This window comes from Austrofundulus limnaeus, unplaced genomic scaffold, assembly GCF_001266775.1.
Source record: "Austrofundulus limnaeus strain Quisiro unplaced genomic scaffold, Austrofundulus_limnaeus-1.0 Scaffold270, whole genome shotgun sequence".
Taxonomy (NCBI): Eukaryota; Metazoa; Chordata; class Actinopteri; order Cyprinodontiformes; family Rivulidae; genus Austrofundulus; species Austrofundulus limnaeus.
In genome coordinates this window covers 555,609-577,276 of record NW_013952672.1, presented here as the reverse complement: position 1 = coordinate 577,276, position 21,668 = coordinate 555,609, and the positions used below count along the sequence as shown (strand labels likewise).

At 38.2% G+C, this 21,668-nt stretch overlaps 1 protein-coding gene across 1 annotated transcript in view; it reads right to left on the bottom strand.

Annotated features, from left to right (window-relative positions):
• Positions 1-1,295: 1,295 nt before the first annotated feature.
• hpca (hippocalcin) overlaps positions 1,296-21,668 on the bottom strand; it is a 60,642-nt gene continuing 40,269 nt past the window's right edge. The window contains exons 2-5 of the mRNA XM_014020878.1: positions 15,069-15,238; positions 11,482-11,763; positions 5,861-5,966; positions 1,296-5,098 (exon numbers count right to left, since the gene is read on the bottom strand). Of these exons, the coding sequence (XP_013876332.1) occupies positions 5,001-5,098; positions 5,861-5,966; positions 11,482-11,763; positions 15,069-15,164 (582 nt within the window). The 5' untranslated portion in view covers positions 15,165-15,238 and the 3' untranslated portion in view covers positions 1,296-5,000. The remainder of the gene's footprint in view (positions 5,099-5,860; positions 5,967-11,481; positions 11,764-15,068; positions 15,239-21,668) is intronic.

Below are 21,668 nucleotides of genomic sequence, written 5' to 3'. Positions count from 1 at the left end.
GTGTGTGTGTGTGTGTGTGTGTGTGTGTGTGTGTGTGCCTTTTGGCTGCTTCCTTCTTTATGGACCAGAGTGAGGCAAACAAGTGTGGAGGAAGCTGTATGTGCTTCACCTCCACCCCCAAAAGTTGATGTACCAGTTGGGATTCGAACCAGCGACTTCCAATCACAGGCTCGCCTTCTGCACCACCACTGTCAAGCATTTAAAAAGGGCATTTTCAAGTGTACTACAAATAGCCTTCTAGTTGTACTTCTACTCCAGTTGTAATGTTGAATAATTAAATAGATTCAGGTGTTTTATTTGACTGCACCAAACACTTTTCAGTTATTCACACACAAGCTGACGTTTTCTGAAAAACTTACAGGTTAGAATTTAAACCCAGGATATGTGCTAAGTCTGTGTGAAATTGTATTAATTATTTTTTGGTCAAATGTTTAAATATAATTATTGCTAACTAAGACTTTTAGTATATTTTTAGTATAAGCCTAGTAAAGGTAACATGAACTTTGTTGAGTATATTGCTGATAAATGCAAAAGAAGGTAAACTGAAAGTATACTTTTTTATTAGTATTCTTAAAGGACACATGCATATACAAATTTTTGATAAGCATGTGTATTAACTAGTGAATTCAGACCTGGGATGTTGTTGGTGCTGCAAAGGGTGTGTAGCACAAACAACACTCTGTCTGCAATTTATCGTAAATGTTAGTTCAGAAAAAAAAAACTTTTGCCTGTACTCGCATGTCGCATGTGCACTTTCACACCTGCCGAATACTTTTTTACACCTTTGCGGGGGATGTTCCCAAAACATGCTGGAGACCCCAACCACTGGTGATGTTTAAACAAATAACAGGATCACAACTAAAATGTGCTTACTTCAGGATTTTGTCCTTTTCTGTAAAAAAAAAAAAAAAAAAGGTCAAATGCACATCTTTCATTTGAAAGGGCACATTAGAAACAACATTTGTTTGTTGCTGTGTACTCCTACGTACAAAACAGATTCTTCTAATTGTCCATCTTTGGACAAGACAAAATTTACATTTTCAGAGCATGATCCCAAACTATTCCTTCATTTGTTTAAGGCTATATTAGTTTCAATAAAGATTTGTTTGCCTATTTATTGTGTCTTTTGGAAAAAAAATCCACAAAAAAGCTCATCTCAACTTACTGAAGCTTGTCCTCTTCTAATATTATATTTCTAAAAATCTGAGAAAATGCACGCTATAATGAAAAACTTGGGCGCAATCCATTTGTCCTTTCGTTGCAGTCCTAGAAATAAAGACACAGACGGCACGCGATGCTTTGAAACACAGAAATATATTTTGATATTAGGTCCAACAGAACAAACATTTGCATCCTCGACTGAGATTTTCATGCAACAGAAAAATAGTGTGGGGGACGGAGGGGGAGGGAATAATGAGTCTTATTTATCCAACACAAGTTCATCAAGAGGCAGTGAGTAGTAGAAAAGGACCAGAGTACTAGCTGTTGTTTCTTATCCTACCAGCAGAGGGCAGTGACACTCAAGAATCCTCGAAGCAGAGGCTGGTTAGGAAGCTGTTGTGCAGAATGACTTTAGTATTAAACTGAATTGAACGCCGCAGCACCAGGACAGCTCTCAGGTTCACACTGGTTGTTTACAATACTTCCATGTCTGAATAATACAGTTTGATACCATGTGGAGATGTGGTTTTCTCCTGATTCACTTTGTTGAACCGATTGCTCAGACGTTTTTCAAACAGAGTTTGGAGGAAAGTTTATGAAAAACAATCTTGGCTTTTTGAACGACCTCAGCTTTGACCAGATCGACGAGTTAAAGGCTAGTCTGAGCTGAACAGATTGCTGTGGTGTTAAAACAACTCCAATCTAAAAAAAAAAAAAAAAAAGATACGTACGTGAATGCTATTTTAAGAAAAGTTTTTTTTTGGGTAGAATTCAGTTGCTTACAAGCATAAATAGCAGCAGCTAGCTGTAGCACTTCTGGTACAGTTTGGGGCATTTCTGGCAGAAATATAAGATTTCTGCTGGAATAACTAATTCAAAGCAGCATAAAGCTTCATTAAAAAGCATTTTGATGAACATTGGTAAAATTAGGGTTTGAGTATAAAGTATTTAAAACAAGCAGTTTCCTAATAAAAACAAAATGATCACATTTTAAATGACATCATCACTTCTTATGCCATGCTTTCTGCTTGCAGTTCTTCACTTATCTTGTCCTGAATCCGTGAAATCAGATTATTTTAAAAAGCCTTCTATGGAAATCCATCCTACAGTTATACTAATATTCTACTTTACATTGAGAATGCAGGAAAAGATAATATACTTTAAATTGAATTATCTGTGGCTCTGATGCACATTAGCTCAAGACAGAAACATTTTTTTCTTGTTTATTAGCAAGAGTTTGATCAGTTTTTGTTGTTGTTGTTGCTTGTTTCATTCAAAATGATTGAAAAACTAAAACCTCTAAAACTTTATCAGCTTCACAGTTAATTGCCATAAAAAGTGCGCAACGAGTTAGTTCAGTTTTTTAGGCAAAAAAGACAATTTGTCATAGACTGACAAGTTAATTCCAATACATTTAAATATTATCTTATGGGCCGGATACAATTGTAGTAAGGGCCATAACTGGCCCATGGGCCTTGACTTTGTCATGTGTTAGATCAATGGTTTTCAAATTTTTAGCTTTAAAGCCTCAAAAAAAAAAAAAAAAAAAAACAGTAGCAGAGATCTGTGCCCCCAACTATTTTTAGGTGATAAACGTCGATGTCAGATCAATACACTCAACAAATAGATGTGTTGGAGTTACTTAACCAAGTTACGTCAACAATTTCCACTCACTGAATGTGAAATTACTTTTACGGTTTCTCTGAAAATAAATGTGAAAGTTACTTTACTTTTACTCAACTCAGTTGAATGGACATTGTTGACATAACAAAGTAAATCCAACAATCTGTTTTATGCTAATTTCGTACATTTTTAAGTACGCTGACCTCATTGTTTTGTAACAATTGAAGTAAAAAAATATGTTGGTAGTTGTTTATAATTAACTATAATAAATGTAATTAATTCTGGAAATACATCTTGATGTTTCAGGATCCACAGGGTCCTGACCCCAACTTTATTAACAACTAATTTTGACCATTTAGTTAATGTGGGCAGAGCAGTTAGTTATGGAAGAGGATTAGAGCTACAATATAAATAAATAAATAAATAAAATATTTTTCTGACTTTTCTCAGAATTAGGGGGAAAAGTACTCAGAAACATTTATTTATGTTTTGCTCTGTGGCCCTCATGGTCTTCCATATGACTTTCTCTACTTGATTATGCTAAGCTTTCTTTAGCACTTCCTGTTTGCCCAAAACGTACCCAAAGTGTGTTATTAATCCACCAAACCCAAGATGATGACGGCGGTGGGACACCAGTGGGATTCAGGAGGAAACATATGGTCGTGGTGCTGGCCATGCTGCAACCAGTGGCTTTAGGTTTACATGTGCACAGTAACACAGTTTTTCTTTTTATTCATACCGTATGAAAACTTTAACAACACACACACCATACGGTTTAAATTTCATCAGATGCAGGACAGTTGTCTAAATGGTTGACATTAATGCTTCAATTATTAAAAACATCAAACAGAATCAGTGTAAGGAACCCTAAGAGTGCAGCGCTAATACACAGAGTATTGATTCACTGATATCTGTCAGTGTCTAAAATCCAAACAGGTAAGTGTGTGAACCTGCTGCTGCCTCGTCAAACACTTACCATGTGACCGCTCTGCAGGCAGACTAATCTAGAAGACAGAAAAGCATTCAGCAAAAGAGTGATGAACAAGCCCTTAGTGAGTTTTCTGTGTCAGGGGAAAAAACGATTCAGGAAGGGAGGATGGGGATTGTTCGAGAGCCAGAGGAGGAGTCAGTCGTTTCTGAGACGGCTGCAGAGCTACAAAAAGACGTAAACTGTCGTCGTGAGTTTTACCTCCGTCCAGATGGCGGGATCATGCAGTATAGTGATGGGTTACACCTATTTTAAGTTTACTGCTTGATATTAAAGAACTTTAAGATACTTTACATTTTGACAAACAACACAAGATGGTAATACTGTAAAAGTTAGCATCAAGTACACAGTGTATATTCACATGCACACGCACTCATTCAGTCTTTAATGCACTGCTGTACTTTGCAAATACACCGCGGCTGAAATGATATGTGCTACCGGCGCCGCTGATCAAATGCATTATGGGATGCCGCGATTTCTTAGTCTTTATGATTTAAACAAAACAAACAAAAAAAGGACCTCAACTCCCAACTTATTCCCTTTCTGTCAGTGTAAACTGGGATATGGTCGTCTTAAAATATAAAAGTAAAAGCAAACTCATAAGAATAAAAATGAATAAATAAAACACAAACAATGAAATGATATGTACAAATGACAAAAAAATTAACGTAAACAAAATGGCAGTAGATATCAATACAAATCAAATGGGATCTTAGGCCTTCTTTTTCACAGCGAAAGATCATACAGCAATAAAATCCCAAGAACCTCTCCTCTACTTATTCCAAACCAACTTCCTGTTAAGATCAGAGCTTTAGAATTCGGCCTTTCATCAGAGAATGTACGCATATATGATGAATTATTGTGATGTACACAGACGTACAGTGTATACATAATATACATGTGATAGAGAAGAACCAGAGTCATCACTCGTCCTGCAGAAAACAGCCCCACAGTGGAACAGGTTCTCTGGACCTGCGCTCTGTTTATGGATGGAGATATTCAGAAACATCAGCAGGCGCCTCATTGAGCCAGTCCATAAATACACATACGTCCTTTTATTTTCTCCCATATAAAAGAAAAATGATTTTCACTTCTCTCCTTAACCTCTCTATCGAACAATAACAGAACGGAAGATATGAGAGATGCGAACCATCATGCGTTGATTTGAGTAACAGAAAGATTGGGAAAAAATAGTAATAATAAAGAACAGGCTTGCGGCTGGGCAGGTTCAGAACTGGGAAGCGGAGCTGGGGTCACACTGGAGTAGCCGAACGATTGAGGGGTCACTTTTGGCACCTTTAATAAACTCCTCCAGAGATAATTTACCTGCAGAACACAAGGAGACAAAAATAATAATAATAAAAAAGTCTTATAAAGTTAAACCCCAAAATCCCTTTTGTTTGCGGACTCAGTCTTTTTCAGATTTTTTAAAATAAAACCTAGCTAGTAGTAATCCCGGAAACTTCGCAGAAATCATTAATGTTCAGAAAGGAACATAGTTTTTGTTCTATCTTATGCTTTTTTTTTTTTAGTTTTCATGCCAAATTATCAAGAGTATAATTTACTAATTTGCAACATAAACATTAACATAAATTTGGTTCCATATAAAAGAAAAACAGTACAGTATGACACATGCCCTGCGCCTCCCCTCCACCAGGAGAGCAGCATTTCTGCCATTTTACTGCACGCTACAGTATGTGTGTAGCTGCTAACTTTCACTCTCGTTTTTTTTTTTTGTTTTGTTTTCTTTGTTTGGATGTTTCCACATTCAAATGACACACAAATGCAATGTAGGTCTTTTTTGGACCACATCCAATATTCACATTTTTTCACGATTAGCGAGTACTTTCAGAACGCGTCCCTCCCGGAAATCTGGGTTTCACTTTTAACCAGTTTTTTTTGCTCGTCTGCTTTTTTCCACCTCAATCAAGTGTTACTAATCCACCATCAAAAAGTTGGCAAGATACACATGTGCTGTTTGTTTGTTTTTTCTTTTCTTTGAACCCCTTCCCCCACATTTCTCAATAAATGACTAGACTCAGCTGTACAACTCTCACCCCACCCTTCATGAAACTTTTCCCCTCTCACCGTCATTATTGAGGTCCATTTGTCTGAAGATCTTATCTGTCCTCTTCTCTGGCGTGGATTCATCCTCTGGCATCTTCATCACAGACGACACCATCTTGTAGATGGCCTGGAAGACCGTCAGAGAAAGAGAGAGAGAGGAAGGAGGAGGAGAGACAGGGTGGGTGATGGCAGGAGAAGAGAAAGCCAAGTGAATTTCAGCCAACAGAGACCCATTAGGAAGACTCGGCAGGAGAGAACCAAAACATAAGAGAGCTGAAAATCCAAAAGACTGCAGTGCTGAGAATCACCGTTTACTGATGTTTAAATCTACTTGTGCAGGAAGTGCCAAAATTCTATCTTGCTGATGTGGTTGTATACTAAAAATTGCACTGCACACAACCCCTTTGAGAACTTTTTTCTACCACAGTATGAACCAAGTATTGCGAGATTGGTCAGAACTTCATGGTAATGTTTATGTTAAAAACTGGCTAAACTATACAGCTTTTTTGCACTGTAATCGCTCGGCTCAAGATCAGCTGCTCGAGGGTATTAGAAAATACAGTCATCTTTACAACTGTGCCAGCAAAACTTATAAAGCCTGTCAAAGAACTCATGGAAGGAGAGAGCACATTTTTTGTGCATGAAGGAGACAGCGTGGAGACGCAGGCAGCTTTCCGGGGCTGTGCTGTCAGGAAGGGAATACGACTCAAACGGGCAGCGTAGGACTGTATCGCTAGTTGGAAACAGTGGCAAACTCTTTGGGACAAGATTGCAAAACAGTGCTTTTGTAAGAAGAAACAAATCTTAATCTTCCAACTCCAACATCAACTGAAAATACAGATCCACTTAACCAATTATGCTGTTGCTGTTTGTGTGGGATGTGTGTTACATGGAGAAGAATTTACCATACCCAATTCCCGGGGACAGTCCTGTCATGTTGGGCAACCTGTCCCCAGCTAAATTTATATATCCATGATTTTATCATTGTAATTGTGAGATTAGGAGTCTATTTTTTAATTTGTGAACGCAATGTTCTTCTGTAATTTTCTTTTAGTGATGTGTGTGACGATAAAGTGTGTCATGATTGAAACTCAACTCCATCCTGCTTGACTGCTATTGACTAGCAATGTCTACGAAAAATACATGTAACTGTCCCAGTTTTTTTAATTTCATCCTAATATCAAGTAATTCTTTTGGTCCCTTTTAACTAGAACCTTTAAATATCCATGTGAAAACCAATTTCTCATGACCACGTCAGCGAGAACAGATGTCTTACAGATTGTGAAAACCAGCCTGTCATAAATATGTATGCATGTGTAAAGGCTAAAGAGAAGTTGTAGTATTGATCTGATACATCTTTATCTGTCGACTGATATAAACATTTTTCTGTCTTGACAGCATTAAATTAGCCTCAGTATGAGAGCATGAAAAGGCTCAGAGTATCAGCTAGCATCAATTACAGATTTAAAATCAGTTCAAGTGCCACTTATTTCTCTGTAGGGAGTACAGGGTGTAAAACTGATTGTATATCAAGGTCACAGCACTCTTTTTTTTTTTACAGGCTACCCAAAATAAATTAGAGTGTGTGAATTTGTAGCCCTCACAAAAAAGTATTTTTTTTTATTTCTAAAAGCATTTTCCAAAGTGAAGGTTTGAAAAATTCAGCGATGTGTCTCTTTAGAAATGATGACGAAGCTCACTGTTTTTGCACATGCCCATTATCCCTTGGTGCTAAACATGGAACTGTTTTACCTTTTTTCAGTCTGTCTCACTTTATTGTTCCACCAGATAAACTTTATGATGTCCTGAAATGGGTAATTTGGAGTAACACTATCAAAGATACGATAGATAAGGCATTTTGAGAGAATGTGTTACCTCTGTTTTGATACAGTTTGGTGTAGGATTTTGGTGTTTAAAAAAAACACATTTTTTTAATATTGGGTGCAGTATGGACCCTTATCTTTTAATGAGGACATTCAATTTCTACATACAACCAAACAATATAAATAATAAGTTACAGTATATAGAGCTGAGTAATCCCTCTTTTTTTATGACAAGCTGAAAGCTTCGATAGGCATGAGAATGTGAACATGCAATCATCTGAACAACAGTGATTGTCTTGTGAAAAGAAAATCATTGGTATAAATGAACTAATGCTCATTCATGTGGTTTTAGCAGAGGCAGTGAATTTGGTCCACTTTATGAACTTGACTGAAATGATCAGGTTCACTTGAGCCACTTGAGTCATCCATGCTGTTTGAGATAAGAGTGGGGTTCGCCTCTGACTCATGTAAGCTTCTTCTGATTGCACGCACATGATCCTGACGTCTGTGTCATGACAATTCATTCCAAATATCTTAACCCTTTTGTATTTTGTGTAGTTTGCTGATTTAACTTAAATATCTCACTAAGAAACATTGGCACTGTTAAATTTGAGCTTGTTCTTGTGTTTTGTACATTAACATATAGTATCATTATTAAAAGGGAAATATCATGTAAAATCAACGTTTTTGAGTTTTATATCACATTATAATGTTATACTCTCATAAAAACATGCCCAAAGCCTTGCTTTGACTCATTCATGCATGTTTGAGAAATCCTGCAGCGTTTTTAGGCAGCCATGCTGAGGAGCAAAACGACAGGTGGGGACCAGAAACGTCTTTTGGGACCAGAAACACCTCTGGGACGTGTCTTTAAGCTGAGCTTCCTCATCACGGAGCACACCTCCCCACGCCCCCACCCCACACCTCCCGCCCATGACTCCTGCAGGCTCTCGGCAGTAACAAAGCAAACGAGTGAAAGTGAAAGTGAAACTGTCTGCTGCTCTCAACACTTCTCTCTCAGTGAAGCTCTTTTCAGATTCAAAATACCTTTGAGGAAATGTATTTTCAGACGCCAAGTAAACTGCATCATGGTGCCCCCCCCCCCCATGCAGAGGGTGTTTCTTAAAGAGACAGAGGCACATTTCAAGGCGTTTAGAAGAGGAAGTGATGAGAAGATAAGTTTATTTTGTTTTTAAACATAAAAACAGAATTTTAATAACAACTAAAGGTGACATAGATACTTTATTATGGTATAGTATTTAAATGTATGCCTGAGAAACACATAATATTGCCCCTTTAACATTTAAACCATAGTAAGTTTGGTTGACACGTAGATCACAATGAGTAAGGTGTAGTTCTAGTATGTTGGTCCAACAATAAGCAAAACTAATCTGACCTCCTATTTATTGTAAAAAATCTCCTATCATTCTCGCTTGGTGCACAATTACACAATGGTGCCCTCCTCTTCACTCTACAATGTAACCTCTGTGCGCTGTGAGATAATCCTGGTATTCTGCACACTCAGGGATAAACGCTGGTTAAATTTAACTTGCTAATCCATGAGAACCATGAAACACACCCGTGCTCATGATCCTCAGACTAGTATCTCAAGGGTTTTTACCAATTTTTGTTTCTCAGCAGGAAAATTATGTTCAGCAATAATGTTACTTTACAATAGACCAGCAATTTGTTTAAAATGTGTTACAGTGGTCTAAACATGTGGTCAACAGCGGTCTCCCTTTTCCCTGAGGGAAAAGGGAGAAAGTATTCAAGAAATTTTTTTAATTTCTTTTTGGGGCCATATTTGTTCTTTATTTACGACAAATCGTAACAAAAGGATTAAAAAATGGTGGCAATAAGCGTCAAAGCACCCTTAATACTGTGTTACTTAATAATGTTGTTCTGTTGTTTCAAGAAAGCTCACCCTACGCCCCCCACCCAAGGAACTCCTACTTATTGATTTCAGAGACCCTCTTCTCGATGCTTCTGGCATTTATGGTTAAGCTATCTTTACCTAAAACTACCTACAGTTTTTACAGGTTGACTGCACATTTGAGTCCTACTTTTTACTCTGCATTTCAGTCTGTCTGCCTCGTTAAAGTGCTGTCAGGGAGTGAGAGCTCAGAGTGTCATTTCTCAGGTGATCAAAATGTATCACTGGTAGCGTTAGTGTTTCTTTTGATTTAGTTTCATGTTATATTTCTTACTTAATTCAAACGTCCAAACGGATACCCTTCAAAATTTCTTCAGAAATGTTCCTGTTCTGATATGAAACAGCATTTTCCCTATCAATATCCCAACAAAACTGGCCCCTCTGCCTATCACAATCTCCCCCACCCCCACTGGTAGGGAAAGTGCCGTTACCTCCGGATCAGAAGTGGAAACTGTAGCAACAAGATAAGTAGCTTCAACTTAGCATTATCACTATAGAGCACCTCTATGCTACCCCCCTTGACAACCACTAGCATTAGTAGCGTAGCACTCTGCTGCAGCTAACCCTGCCCTGTTCCAACAAGTGCCATGCCAAGCCCAGTAATGTAGGGGAAACACTGTAGGTACACATAATGGTAAATGGTAAATGGACTGTACTTATATAGCGTGTTTCTATCCATCCAGGACACTCAAAGCGCTTCACACTACAGACATTCACTCATGCACACACACATTCACACACTGATGATGGCAAACTACAATTGTAGCCACAGCTGTCCTGGGGCACACTGACAGAGGCGAGGCTGCCATACACAGGCGCCACCGGACCCTCTGACCACCATCAGTCATAATCATCATATAACATTTGTAATAGATTTCCAATTCTGTCCTTCAAATGGGAGGACATTTCAAACTTATCTAAAAAATAAATACAATCAGCTACTCTAACATACAGTATTTTAATTAAAGTCAACTTTAGGCACACTGAACAGCAACACAACCTGCTGTCAATTAACACTGCAAAAACTGTCCATCTTACCAAGTCTTTCAATTTTATAGCCAGCCAAAACGTACTTTTGATCTTGTTTTGAGACTGATATACTAAGCAAGAGCAGAATGTGTTAGATCATTAATCATGGTAGCCTATAAATTTTTCTTTTTTCATAAAGTGCATTGTCTTACTCCTCTGGCAGATTTTTTCACTTACAGTAATGTGATTAGGTTCTAATTTCAGTGATTGGATTTGATTTTCACAAACTAAAAGTCCAACCAAAACCATTCAGCATTTAAATTATGTGAATGCAAATAGACCAAGTTCAAAGAATGTTTGATTTTGTCTATGAGTTGACCTACAGTGTGTTCAGTACACCAGTTAGGCTAAATATAGCTGCCAATACATGTCAGTGAAAGAAAGAAGTGCTAAGAAAGAAAATGCAAGACTAAAACGACAAAGGTTAGCTTTGCAACAGTGTTCCCATGATACAGCTAATCCCCTGGAGTACTGATGTTTTAAAGGAAACAAAAAGACATTTTTGCCAAAATATCCATGTTTTAGCTAATATACAGGAAACCGTGATTAACAATATTTCCTCAAAAAATATTGCATTAGCAAAATTACACTGAGGACCAAGGAAGTAAATGCGCACAAGTACTGTATAAAATTCAGATAAGACCTTCCCCTGAGTTGCTTTGATTTTTGGAAACTTTGTGAAATACAAGAGTTCAAATAGGTAGAAAAATGTTTCCAAGCATAAATATGTCCCCTATTAGGAAGCATGTACGATTCTCATTTGGCAGTTGCCTACAGGCTTCAACAAAAATTCAACAAAAAAATTTTTTTTTCCTTTTTGTATTTGCAAGCCTTCTTGTCCAACCTTCATCACTCACCTGCACGATCTCCAGCATCTCTTCGCGGCTGATGTACCCATTTCCATCCAGGTCGTACATACTGAAAGCCCATTTCAGCTTCTGCTCAAGCTTCCCTCGTGACGTGACACTCAAGGCAATGATGAACTCCCGGAAGTCTATCGTCCCATCGCCGTTGGTGTCGAAAGTTCGGAAGACGTGTTCAGCAAATTTGGAGGCGTCTCCGTAGGGAAAGAAATTGGCGTAGATCTTCTTAAACTCCTCCACATTCAAGGTTCCACTGGGACAATCCTTCAAGAAACCCTGAAATAAATGAAAAAATACATGATTCTGGATGTAGACTGACATATTTCATTACTCTCAATGGCTGAGTCAGCGTAGGTTTGTATGGAAATCATTTTAAATGAGAAGCAAAACAAGAAGCCCAGTTTGCTTTATTTTTCTCCAATTCTCTGGATCCCCACGTCCTGAATGACTGAGAATATACACCACTGGGTTTCTTAAATTATCTATGCTTGGTTGTATGCAGATTGTGCATTTAACGCATCTAGATTCGTGGCTTATTGGTAAGCTCACAGTTTGTTACTTAAAATGCCTTTCTGACAGAATGTGCTTTGCAGTTTGGCAATTCATTCAAACAGCCACATATGGTTGGATTACTAAACAAGAGTTAAATTTGTATTGGTGGAGAATTCTGAAACTTAAGGGTAGCAGTGGTTGCACAATATTCGTGAACAAAACCAACAGAAGTGACACAGTGCTCTGGTCTGGGACATCACTCTCAAACATATTGGGCCTCATGCAAGAACCRTTCGTACGCACAGATTTGTTCTTCAATTGTGCGTACGAGTGATTTAGGAGADTTTGTGGCATTCACCAATGTTTTCGTATTCTACGATTTTTTTCAGATACGAACAAAATTTACGAGTGGTCCAGACCTGTCGTATATTTTACGTACAGTCAGTCTGCTGTTATCCAGATGGGTTTTCCTCCCTAATAACTTTATATTTCGTTAGTTTGAAGATATTTTGAGTTGAAAATAAATCACACTCTATAATTATGTTGACAATAGGCTATTCTGCTTGAATTAGAGTTATAATTTTATGTAATAATTTAGACTAACAATATAAATTGTCCGTCCGGCCGACTTATCCGCTATCAGGTGCGGCAGGGGGGGACAGCAGGAGAAAGACCCCGCGCTCTCCCCAGAGACACTTTCCAGCTCGTCCTGGGGGACTCCGAGACGTTCCCAGACCAGAGGGGGTATATAATTCCCTCCAGCGAGTCCTGGGTTTTCTTCAAAGTGCCAGACATATTTTGAAAACATTTTAAAATGCTTATTTCAAACCCGCATCTGAGACCACCGCAGCGCGCGCGGGGGTGGGTGCACGGTGCGCTGCGCTGCGGCTTCTGAATAAATGAAAATGATTTAACACAGTTGTTTATACTTTTAGTAGCTCTTTTTTATTCCACAGCTGACCTGCTAAAAATGACAGATTTTCTTTTCTGGATCTCTGACAGACGGACTTCAATCTCTGAACTCGTAAAGTTTTTCTTTTTAATTTTCGCTGCCATTTTCATGAATGGACACTTCCTTGTATCTGAGGCAGGAATCATAGCCTTATATGGTGTTTTTGGGGTGGTAATTATGCTAATCTCCTCTCGCGTGCACGAGCAGCTGGATAGAACAGGTGGAATTTACGCAGCTCATTTACACCCTTTTCCTGAAGATAGAAGAGTTTGTTGAATCTGACGTGACATGTTCGTACGAACCCTTTGTACGAACAAAAGTAAGAGAAATTTAGGATAAGAATACGAACATGTTCTTGCATGAGGCCCATTGTGACTATCTGGCAGTGAGCAAAGTTGATAAAGATAGACTTTTTTAAATTAACTTTCAACTGCATCTGTATCACTAAACTATTCCAGTAATGGCCAGAATAATGATATATAGCTAAATTAGTTTGGAATTGATTAATACCTAGAAAATCCACACAATTTTCAGCTTGCGATGACCTTTTCAATTTCCAAATCTAATAACCTCTCAAAGTCTCATACAGTTTCAGTCATTACTGTCTCACAGTTTTGAAAACCAAATAGTTGACAGAAAAAGGTCAAAAGCAAAAGATCAAACAACTCTACTCAAGACACTAATGTGACATTAGCACAACAGTAATGTGTTCATGCTTGTCCAGTCCTTAATACTCAAGAACCTCTATATGGTGGGTGGGTGGAGGGTATGGGGTGTGGGGCTGATCCAAACCTACAAAAAAGGAATTCCACTTTAGTCCAAATGAGAAGACTTTGAAACATGATTTTTAAATGTTAGTCCATGAAGGAATAAATATATTACACCATGTTCCATGTCATTTTAAACAAAAATCCAGTTATGTTGAGAAATAAGCATGACTTTTGGTCAAACCTTGTAAATGATGTTATGCACGAGGTATGTAGCCCTCAAAAGGTATATTTGAGCATGATTCTCAGCTACTACCACACCAAAATTAACTCGATATATGTAAAACTGACTGGGTTGTAACCATTTACTGTAGGTTCTTTAGCTTTGGCAGTCATGTTAAATTGGGTTGACTCCAAGTGTTAATGAGTTGTAGATAACCAGTACATTCACTTATTACTTTTGCTAAATTACAGGGGCTCATGAGATATTTTTCTAAAAGACAAAATGTGTTGATTTTTACAGTTAATGCCAAAATTTAGGATAAGGTCGGTAAGGTAACATTTATTTATATAGCATTTTTCAGCAGCAAGGCGATACAAAGTACTTAAAGCAAAACTATTATGCAAGTGCCTAAAGTGTTGGGGCTGATTCCCAGCTACTACCACACAAATGTTTAGCTTAATGTCTGTAAAACTGGCTGAATTTAGCCACTTAGTGTTTTCTAAGACCAGTTGGCTTTGGCAGCCATCTCGAAATTGGTTAACGCCAAAAGTCAATCAGTTTCAGACAAACATCCAGAGATTATTTTTTGTCAGTTTCAATAAAATTTGAGTTTCATGAGATATTTTGCTAACAGTCAAACAGTGTTGAGTCTGCTACGGTTTTGGTGTGAAAGATGATTTCGGTGCTTTTTCAGTTGGCTTCAATATTTTCCTCGTGAGTTGGTGAGGTCCATAGAAGAGCTACAGTAAAAAGATCAGCTATTTTATTAACCCTTATTTAACCAGGCAACTCCCATTGGCCTCGAGGCAGCCAAATATGCATGTTTTGTCTGTGGGAGGAAATCCACACAAGCACAACAAGAACATGCAAACCTCACACAGAAAAAACCCGGGTCTGAAACAGAGATCGAACCCAGGACCTTCTTGCTGTGAAACAGCAGTGTCAGCTGCTAAGCCATCATGCTGCCAGCTATGCAATTTATGACTTCAAAAGAATACTAACGTTGCTAGTTTTATTTGTTAGACGGCTAACACATTCCAGATTGTGGTGCTGCCTCAATTAGGAAACAAAAATCTCCAGTGATTTTCTCGTAAGTACATAAGAATAGAAACATCACGTAGTATATAATAAATATATTCAAGCAATAAACATGACGTCAAAGTGCATTGGTATATTTCAAAAATATGTTTGGTGTAACAGTACATACCTTGTACCACTCCTGCAGCTCGTGGTCAGAGAACTCAGTATTCTCCCGGAGGTCCTGCAGCATCTCTGGCCGCAGCTTGCTGTTCTGTTTTCCCATGGCAACAGGACCGTTTTGTCTGTCTTTTCACTTGACAACGGACTCTATCGCAATAGCCAGGCTTCTGTTCTCACCTGTTGGACAGAGATAAGGACACAGGAGGTTATAATTAATTAAGAACAAATGGAGGATGAATTCAAAATTATAGACAAAATACTGTTGGGTCATTAGAACAATAGGTATACATGGTGGAATATTGGACTAGACATAATAGTACATTTTGATTTTCTGCATTACCAGCCAGCAGTTAAAGACAGAAATTGAGCTGGACAAATTAAACATTTAAATCATACACGTCAACCATTTTGGACTGTCTGGAAATTATATGGATTTCCACATTTTTCATAACTACAGAGGTAGAGAGAAAACTCAGCTTCAACTTAATTTTACATCTAGAGGTCTTGTTTTTATTAAACATTGTTGCCCGATCATGATAAATTCACACAAACACATGGTGTAAATAAAGAACCAAATGTCTAATTCTATATGAATCCCTGAATTATGGGTAACGCTCAGAATGACGTCTCGCACTTTCACACACCAGAGGTCATCAAATACAACCAGAATCACCTGAGGACAGTGAGGTGTTTTCTGGATTGTGCTTTGTGTACTTCAGTTGTGTATGTCTAAATAATATATGTTGTTGTAAGTAAAGTTTGTGTCATGTGAGAGTACAATTTTTTTGTGTGAATTTTAAGGATTTCTGAAGATCAGTATACAGATAGCTTTGGTAGGCCAGGGTCAGAGCATCAAGGTTCCTGCCTTTGGCTACTGCCCATGACATCATGCACCCGACTTGTATAAACCCTCCTGCAGGTGATGGGCCCACAGGAAGACAAACACATGTAGCTCATTTCCCATGGGAATAGACTCGGCTACCAGGCGCTCGCCGATGAGCCCTGGCTCCAGGTTGGGGCCCTGGTAACCCACGTCTGGGCAAGGGACACAGAGTTCCTTGGTAGTTTATGTCCATATCGTTGTCTGGCCTGTCATCTAGGACCAATCTGCCATGGAAGACCATACCTGGGGCAATCAAAATTGCTCCTGACAGCATAGCTCCTAGGATCATTCAGGCACACAAACTCCTTCACCACGATAAGGTGATAAGTTCATGAATGGATGGCTGGATAGTATACAGATGGACATCAGACAACATGTCTGTTAAATACACAATAAAACATTGATATTTAAAGGCATATTTCTTTTGCCAGAGTTATATTCAAAGATGTCAAGCACACACTGTAGAGCTCAGAGTATATGATGTGAATGAGTCTCAACCCATATTCACCTCAATATCTGCAAATCTGGCTGAATTGAAGTCATTTTTGTCTTTCCAAAAGTCAGTTGACAGGTGAAACTGAGTTGACTTATAAAGTAAATCACTTCTAGATTTACATCCAACTATTAATTTTTGAAAGTTTTATCTAAATCCATCATGTGGTTCACTAACAGCTGGGGTCGACTCCGGTAATTACTAGCAAAGTTTTAAAAACAGATATCATCCTTTTTCCTTCTGCAGTGAGAGATAATAAATGTGTTCTAAAGAGATAAGTCAAAGCAGTAACTACAGAAGGATAAATTATTATATCATGTCCAGCCTATTTTATAAGCTTGAGCACCTTAAAAAGAAATGAATGATCAAATTTTCTGGCATTGAAAGGCGAGAGATATGGTAAATGGTCTGTATTTATATAGCATCTTTTTATCCAACCAAGATACTCTTAGAGCTTTACACTACAATTTGTGCCCACATTTACCCATTCAGCATTCTGCTATGTCTCTCTACAAAGCTAACCCAGACAGATCATTCTATGGAGATGAATCGGTGCTTAACCTCCTAAGACCAGAACTCTTGCATGTATACATTTTTTACTTTTCTTTGCTGTTTGAGATAATAGGAACAATATGAGTAAAATGAGGAGTGATCTTTTTACATGACAGTCTCTGGGGACATTTGTTTTAAACTTTGATAGAACAAAACAAAGTCACAACTGAGTGTGCCAAAATAATATCACATCAACTCAACCCCCCATGTTTGAAGGAAGGGAAATGCTGAGCATGACCCGGAGAACATCATATCCACAGAGAAGCACAGAGGTGGAAACATTATGCTGGGGGCTGTTTTTCTGCTGATGGTGCAGAACAATTCACTGTGCTGACTGGCTAACGGACAAGGTCGTATACTGTAAAATTGGTGCACATCCTCACCATTCTCCAGACTGACTAAAGAAAATGTGCAGAAGGAGCTAAAGCTTTGAGCTGCCAAGCAACAACCTAGAACCCTAAAGGATTTAGAGGGCTTCTATAAAGTGGAGTGGACCAAGATGACTCCAAACATGGTGACCAGCTACAAGAACCATCTTACTGTTGTGCTTTTAGCAAACATTAAAGTACTGTTATGTTTTGCTTCAAATACGTAGTTCACTCAATTACTGTACATACAAGTCATTTTAAAACTTACAGCATATAATTTTCATATATGTGTTGATCTTTTGTCTCTACTTTAAATAATAAATAGACTGTTCTTTTTTCAAGTGAAGAAGTTTACAGAATCAGCAAGAGATCAGATAATTATTTCCCTCACTATATCAGCAAAATCTAATAAAATCAAAGTGAGCCTTGTCACAGGTCTCAGGATACAAGATATTATGCAAGTCAGCAAGTGTTGAAGTGCAAAGCTCAAGCGTAAAACATTAAATAATCCTGACTGTGCTTGTTGACGTCAAGCACAAGCCTGCTGATCACATTTGGATGGGGTTTATCTGGCCAGCTGTGTGTGTGTGCGTTAAATCAGATGTCTGTTTTGTGTGTTCACATCTCTTAATCTTCATCTCAGCTCAGCCCATCCCACAAAACACGATTTCAGTAATTCATTTATGCAATGAAACCAAAATAGTAGAACAAACTTGATTATTTTTAACATTGTAAACAAATGTGTTTAAAATGGTGTTTTTACGTAATGTATTCCAATAATAAACAGTTGCAGTTACTCAAATAAAACCAATAATTTAAAAAAGAGCCATAATATTTTATTAGGAATCAGGACTTGTATAAAATAATTATTGATTTGGAACTTATTAGTAATTTTCAGAATAACTTTATAGCTCAAATACTCTTGATCTCAAAAGTGCAATAAACTAAACCTTACTCTGGATAGCCAATTTAACAGCCATGGTATTCTTCACTTTTGAACACATTTGAAAGGCCCTTTAAAAGATGGCATCTGTAAGATTGAGCAACTTTGGGTGAGCTCTAAACCCTCAAGTACTTCTGGGTAATTTCTCAATCGCTTCATACGAACGTTTGCAAAGGAAGAACTTGAGAAATAAATCTAACAGTAAGCACATGTAATAAGGCTTTTTTCCACACTGGATGAGAACCCTGCTACAATATGGGTGAACATGGTTGATCTTTGCAAGGTCATACTAGGGGCATACCAGGAAAGCACCAGGCTCCACAGGATGGAGCATGATGGATCCACAATGGTTTTTGGGCATGGACAAAATGCCTGTGGTGTGATTGTGGTGGTTTATCCTGTGGTGGCAGCATGTCCAAGAGATGGGGACTGCATGCACCAATGTTACTTGATCAAGTAGGGCTGGCCATGCTTGTCTCATGAAAATAACCCAGCACAGTTGTAATATCAAGAGAATTGTGCCACAGGTGGACATGTAGAGCATAGTGAGTGCACATGTAGCATTTCAGGGATGCAAAGAAAAGCCAGGAAAAGCCTAATTGGTGAATACTAAGGGCATAGAAACATATCAATCACCTTCATATTTTAGAAGGATTTCCAAATTTGTTGTCATTCAACCTCATTCTATCAGGTCGAGCCGACTGAGATATATTACGGTTGTAATTTTGTGTGAAGGAGGCCTAAGAGGTACAGTGTGGGTTTTAAAGGTGATTAATGCCGGGCCAGGACTTTACTGAAAAGAAAAATAAAACCTATTAGCCTTTACACCTCTTTGCTCAGAAAGACTCATTAAATGGCTTCTTCTGAGACAGAGCAGAGTTGCACTGACAGAACCACGTCGGAGCTAATGTTCTCAACTATTGCAGTGAGAACTACTTGACAGTAGTTACAATTTCTTCTTTTCTGTTTTAGTATTGGTGAAACCTACAGAGGATAAAGAGGTATACATTTAATAGCCTTATTCTAGTCTCACTAACCACTGAAATCATTTTTACATCTTTTTTTCAGTCTTTCATAGATCAGGGGCATCTTGGGATTCAAAGACTTGCCCAAAACCCTTGAACATGTGGTGGGGAAAGCTGGGATTGAACCCCCAACTTTATGACTGGCAGCTAAATACTTCTGCAGGCAAAGAAACAAACAAGCTTCTATTCAATTGTCTATTTGTGAGGTCCCTGATACCCTGAACCATCTCTCAAAATCAAACTGGCAAGCTTACCTTTTCTGTTGATTAAAGAGTACATTTTAATGACACTGTTTTAGATTGTTACATCATGACACACATCATTTATTTATTAATAATACAAATAAAGCAGCATAGTGAAGCAGTAGTTGGCGCTGTTGCCTCAAAGCAATAAAAGTTTCAGGTTTGTTCTCTGACATTTTTGTATGAAGTTTACATGTTTTCGTCATGCACGCGTAGGTTTTCTGAAGAAAGCGTGCAGTCACATGCAACTCACTGCATTTAAAGAAATTTTTATGGACATTACATGCTAGCAGGTGTAGATAAATTCTGAAGTTGTGCAATCAGAAACAAACAAATAGTTATCTGATGTACATACTGTCAGCAATACGAATCAAACTATTGCACTAACTGTATAGGGACTGAACGGCCTGTAGCACGAGACCGGCAACTCATACCCTCATATTCACAGAGCACCCCTAGTCTACTTTGATGAATACGGTTGAATGCCTTCTTTAAGTCCACAAGTAGAATGGATTTGGAACCTCCCATGCACCCTCAAGGACCCTAGTGAGGGTAAATGCTAAATTGCAACAAGACCATAGATATAGCCACACATATTCTCATTCAAAAAAGAAACAATATACTGAGAGTTACCACTTGATAAACCAAATATGTTGAAATGCTGTTTAAAATCTAGATTTACCTTTTACTCTGAACCATTCACAAAATGAGTCCCTGAACAGACTCAGATCAGTTTCTCCTCAAGGTTTGATGAAGCAGTATTTGCAGTGCTGAGAGCAACATGTAACAGGTATTTACTATAAACTAGTAATTTTAGCAATGCAATCTGGGAAAAGACTGACTGCTGTGCTGCATAACTGAACCTCAAAATGCCTTGAAAACACATTGATGAATGCACATTTTTAATTCCAGTAAATAACCACTTATTACAATATTCAGTTTTTGATATTATTTGTGTTCATAGGCTCATGCTTCTCATGCTTCGGACATGAAGGTAGGGGGAAGTGTATGAAAGAAAACCTTATCAAAAATGAATAAAGGATTATCTTATCTTAGAAAGCATCAGGTTAATTCAACCATCTCTGTGACAGACTTGTGACCCATCTAGTGAACCAAGCCTCTCGTACAATGACTGTTGGACTTACTGTACAACCCAGAAAAGAAAATGTGGCTAAAGAAAATGGATGGATGGAATTCCAGCAACGAAAGCTTCACAATGATGAACATAGACAGTACAGGATTATCAGAGTACAGTACTTCTTTAAAAGACATGAAAAATGATTTTCAAATATTTGCAGAAAAAGTTAAATTACAATTTTGAAGATAATTGCAAAAATATGTTTTTCAAGCTAAGTATTTTTTCCCCATAGACAACTTTTAGGGTTTATTCACACCAGGAAAGTCCTTTGTTCCACTTGTTTGGCCCGGACCAAAAGCAAACTTTATTTTTTTTCCTATTGTTTGGTGTGGTTTGCATTCACATTGTGCTTCTTTACAAGTAGATTTATAAACAAAGCCATGACCATTGCTCCCATTTGTCAGAAACGACGGACAGAGCACAGACCCTGAAAGAAAGATGGTGCTGTTAATACAACTGCAATTCCATTTAGATATGTTATCAGTTTAGGTTTTGCATTGAAATACTTATAATTTTGGGAAGTCGTCAGCAAACGCATGCCGCGACCCAAAGAAGATGAGATGCTCTGCGTGCCCTGACCCACAACGGCTCATTATTTGTAGCCTAGTGAGTGACCAGAGTTTGTTTGGAAGCGGACCGAGACCACCCTTAAAATTGTGTCTCGATTCAGTTGTTTGATCCTCACCAGGGTCTCATGAATGTATTCACACCTGCATAAAAGGTCCGGACCAATGGGCAAAACAAACTTTGGTCCGTTTACAGCAGACGAAATGTGCTAGGTGTGAATACACCCTTAGTAACACACTTCTAACACTACCTTGATGTAGAGATAATGCAAAGTTGTCTCTTAGCCACCATGATGCATGTCTTTGAAAAGGGTTTATTCCAGCCCCCCCATCCCCGCCAAACACACACACACACACACACACACACACACACACACACACACACACACACACACAC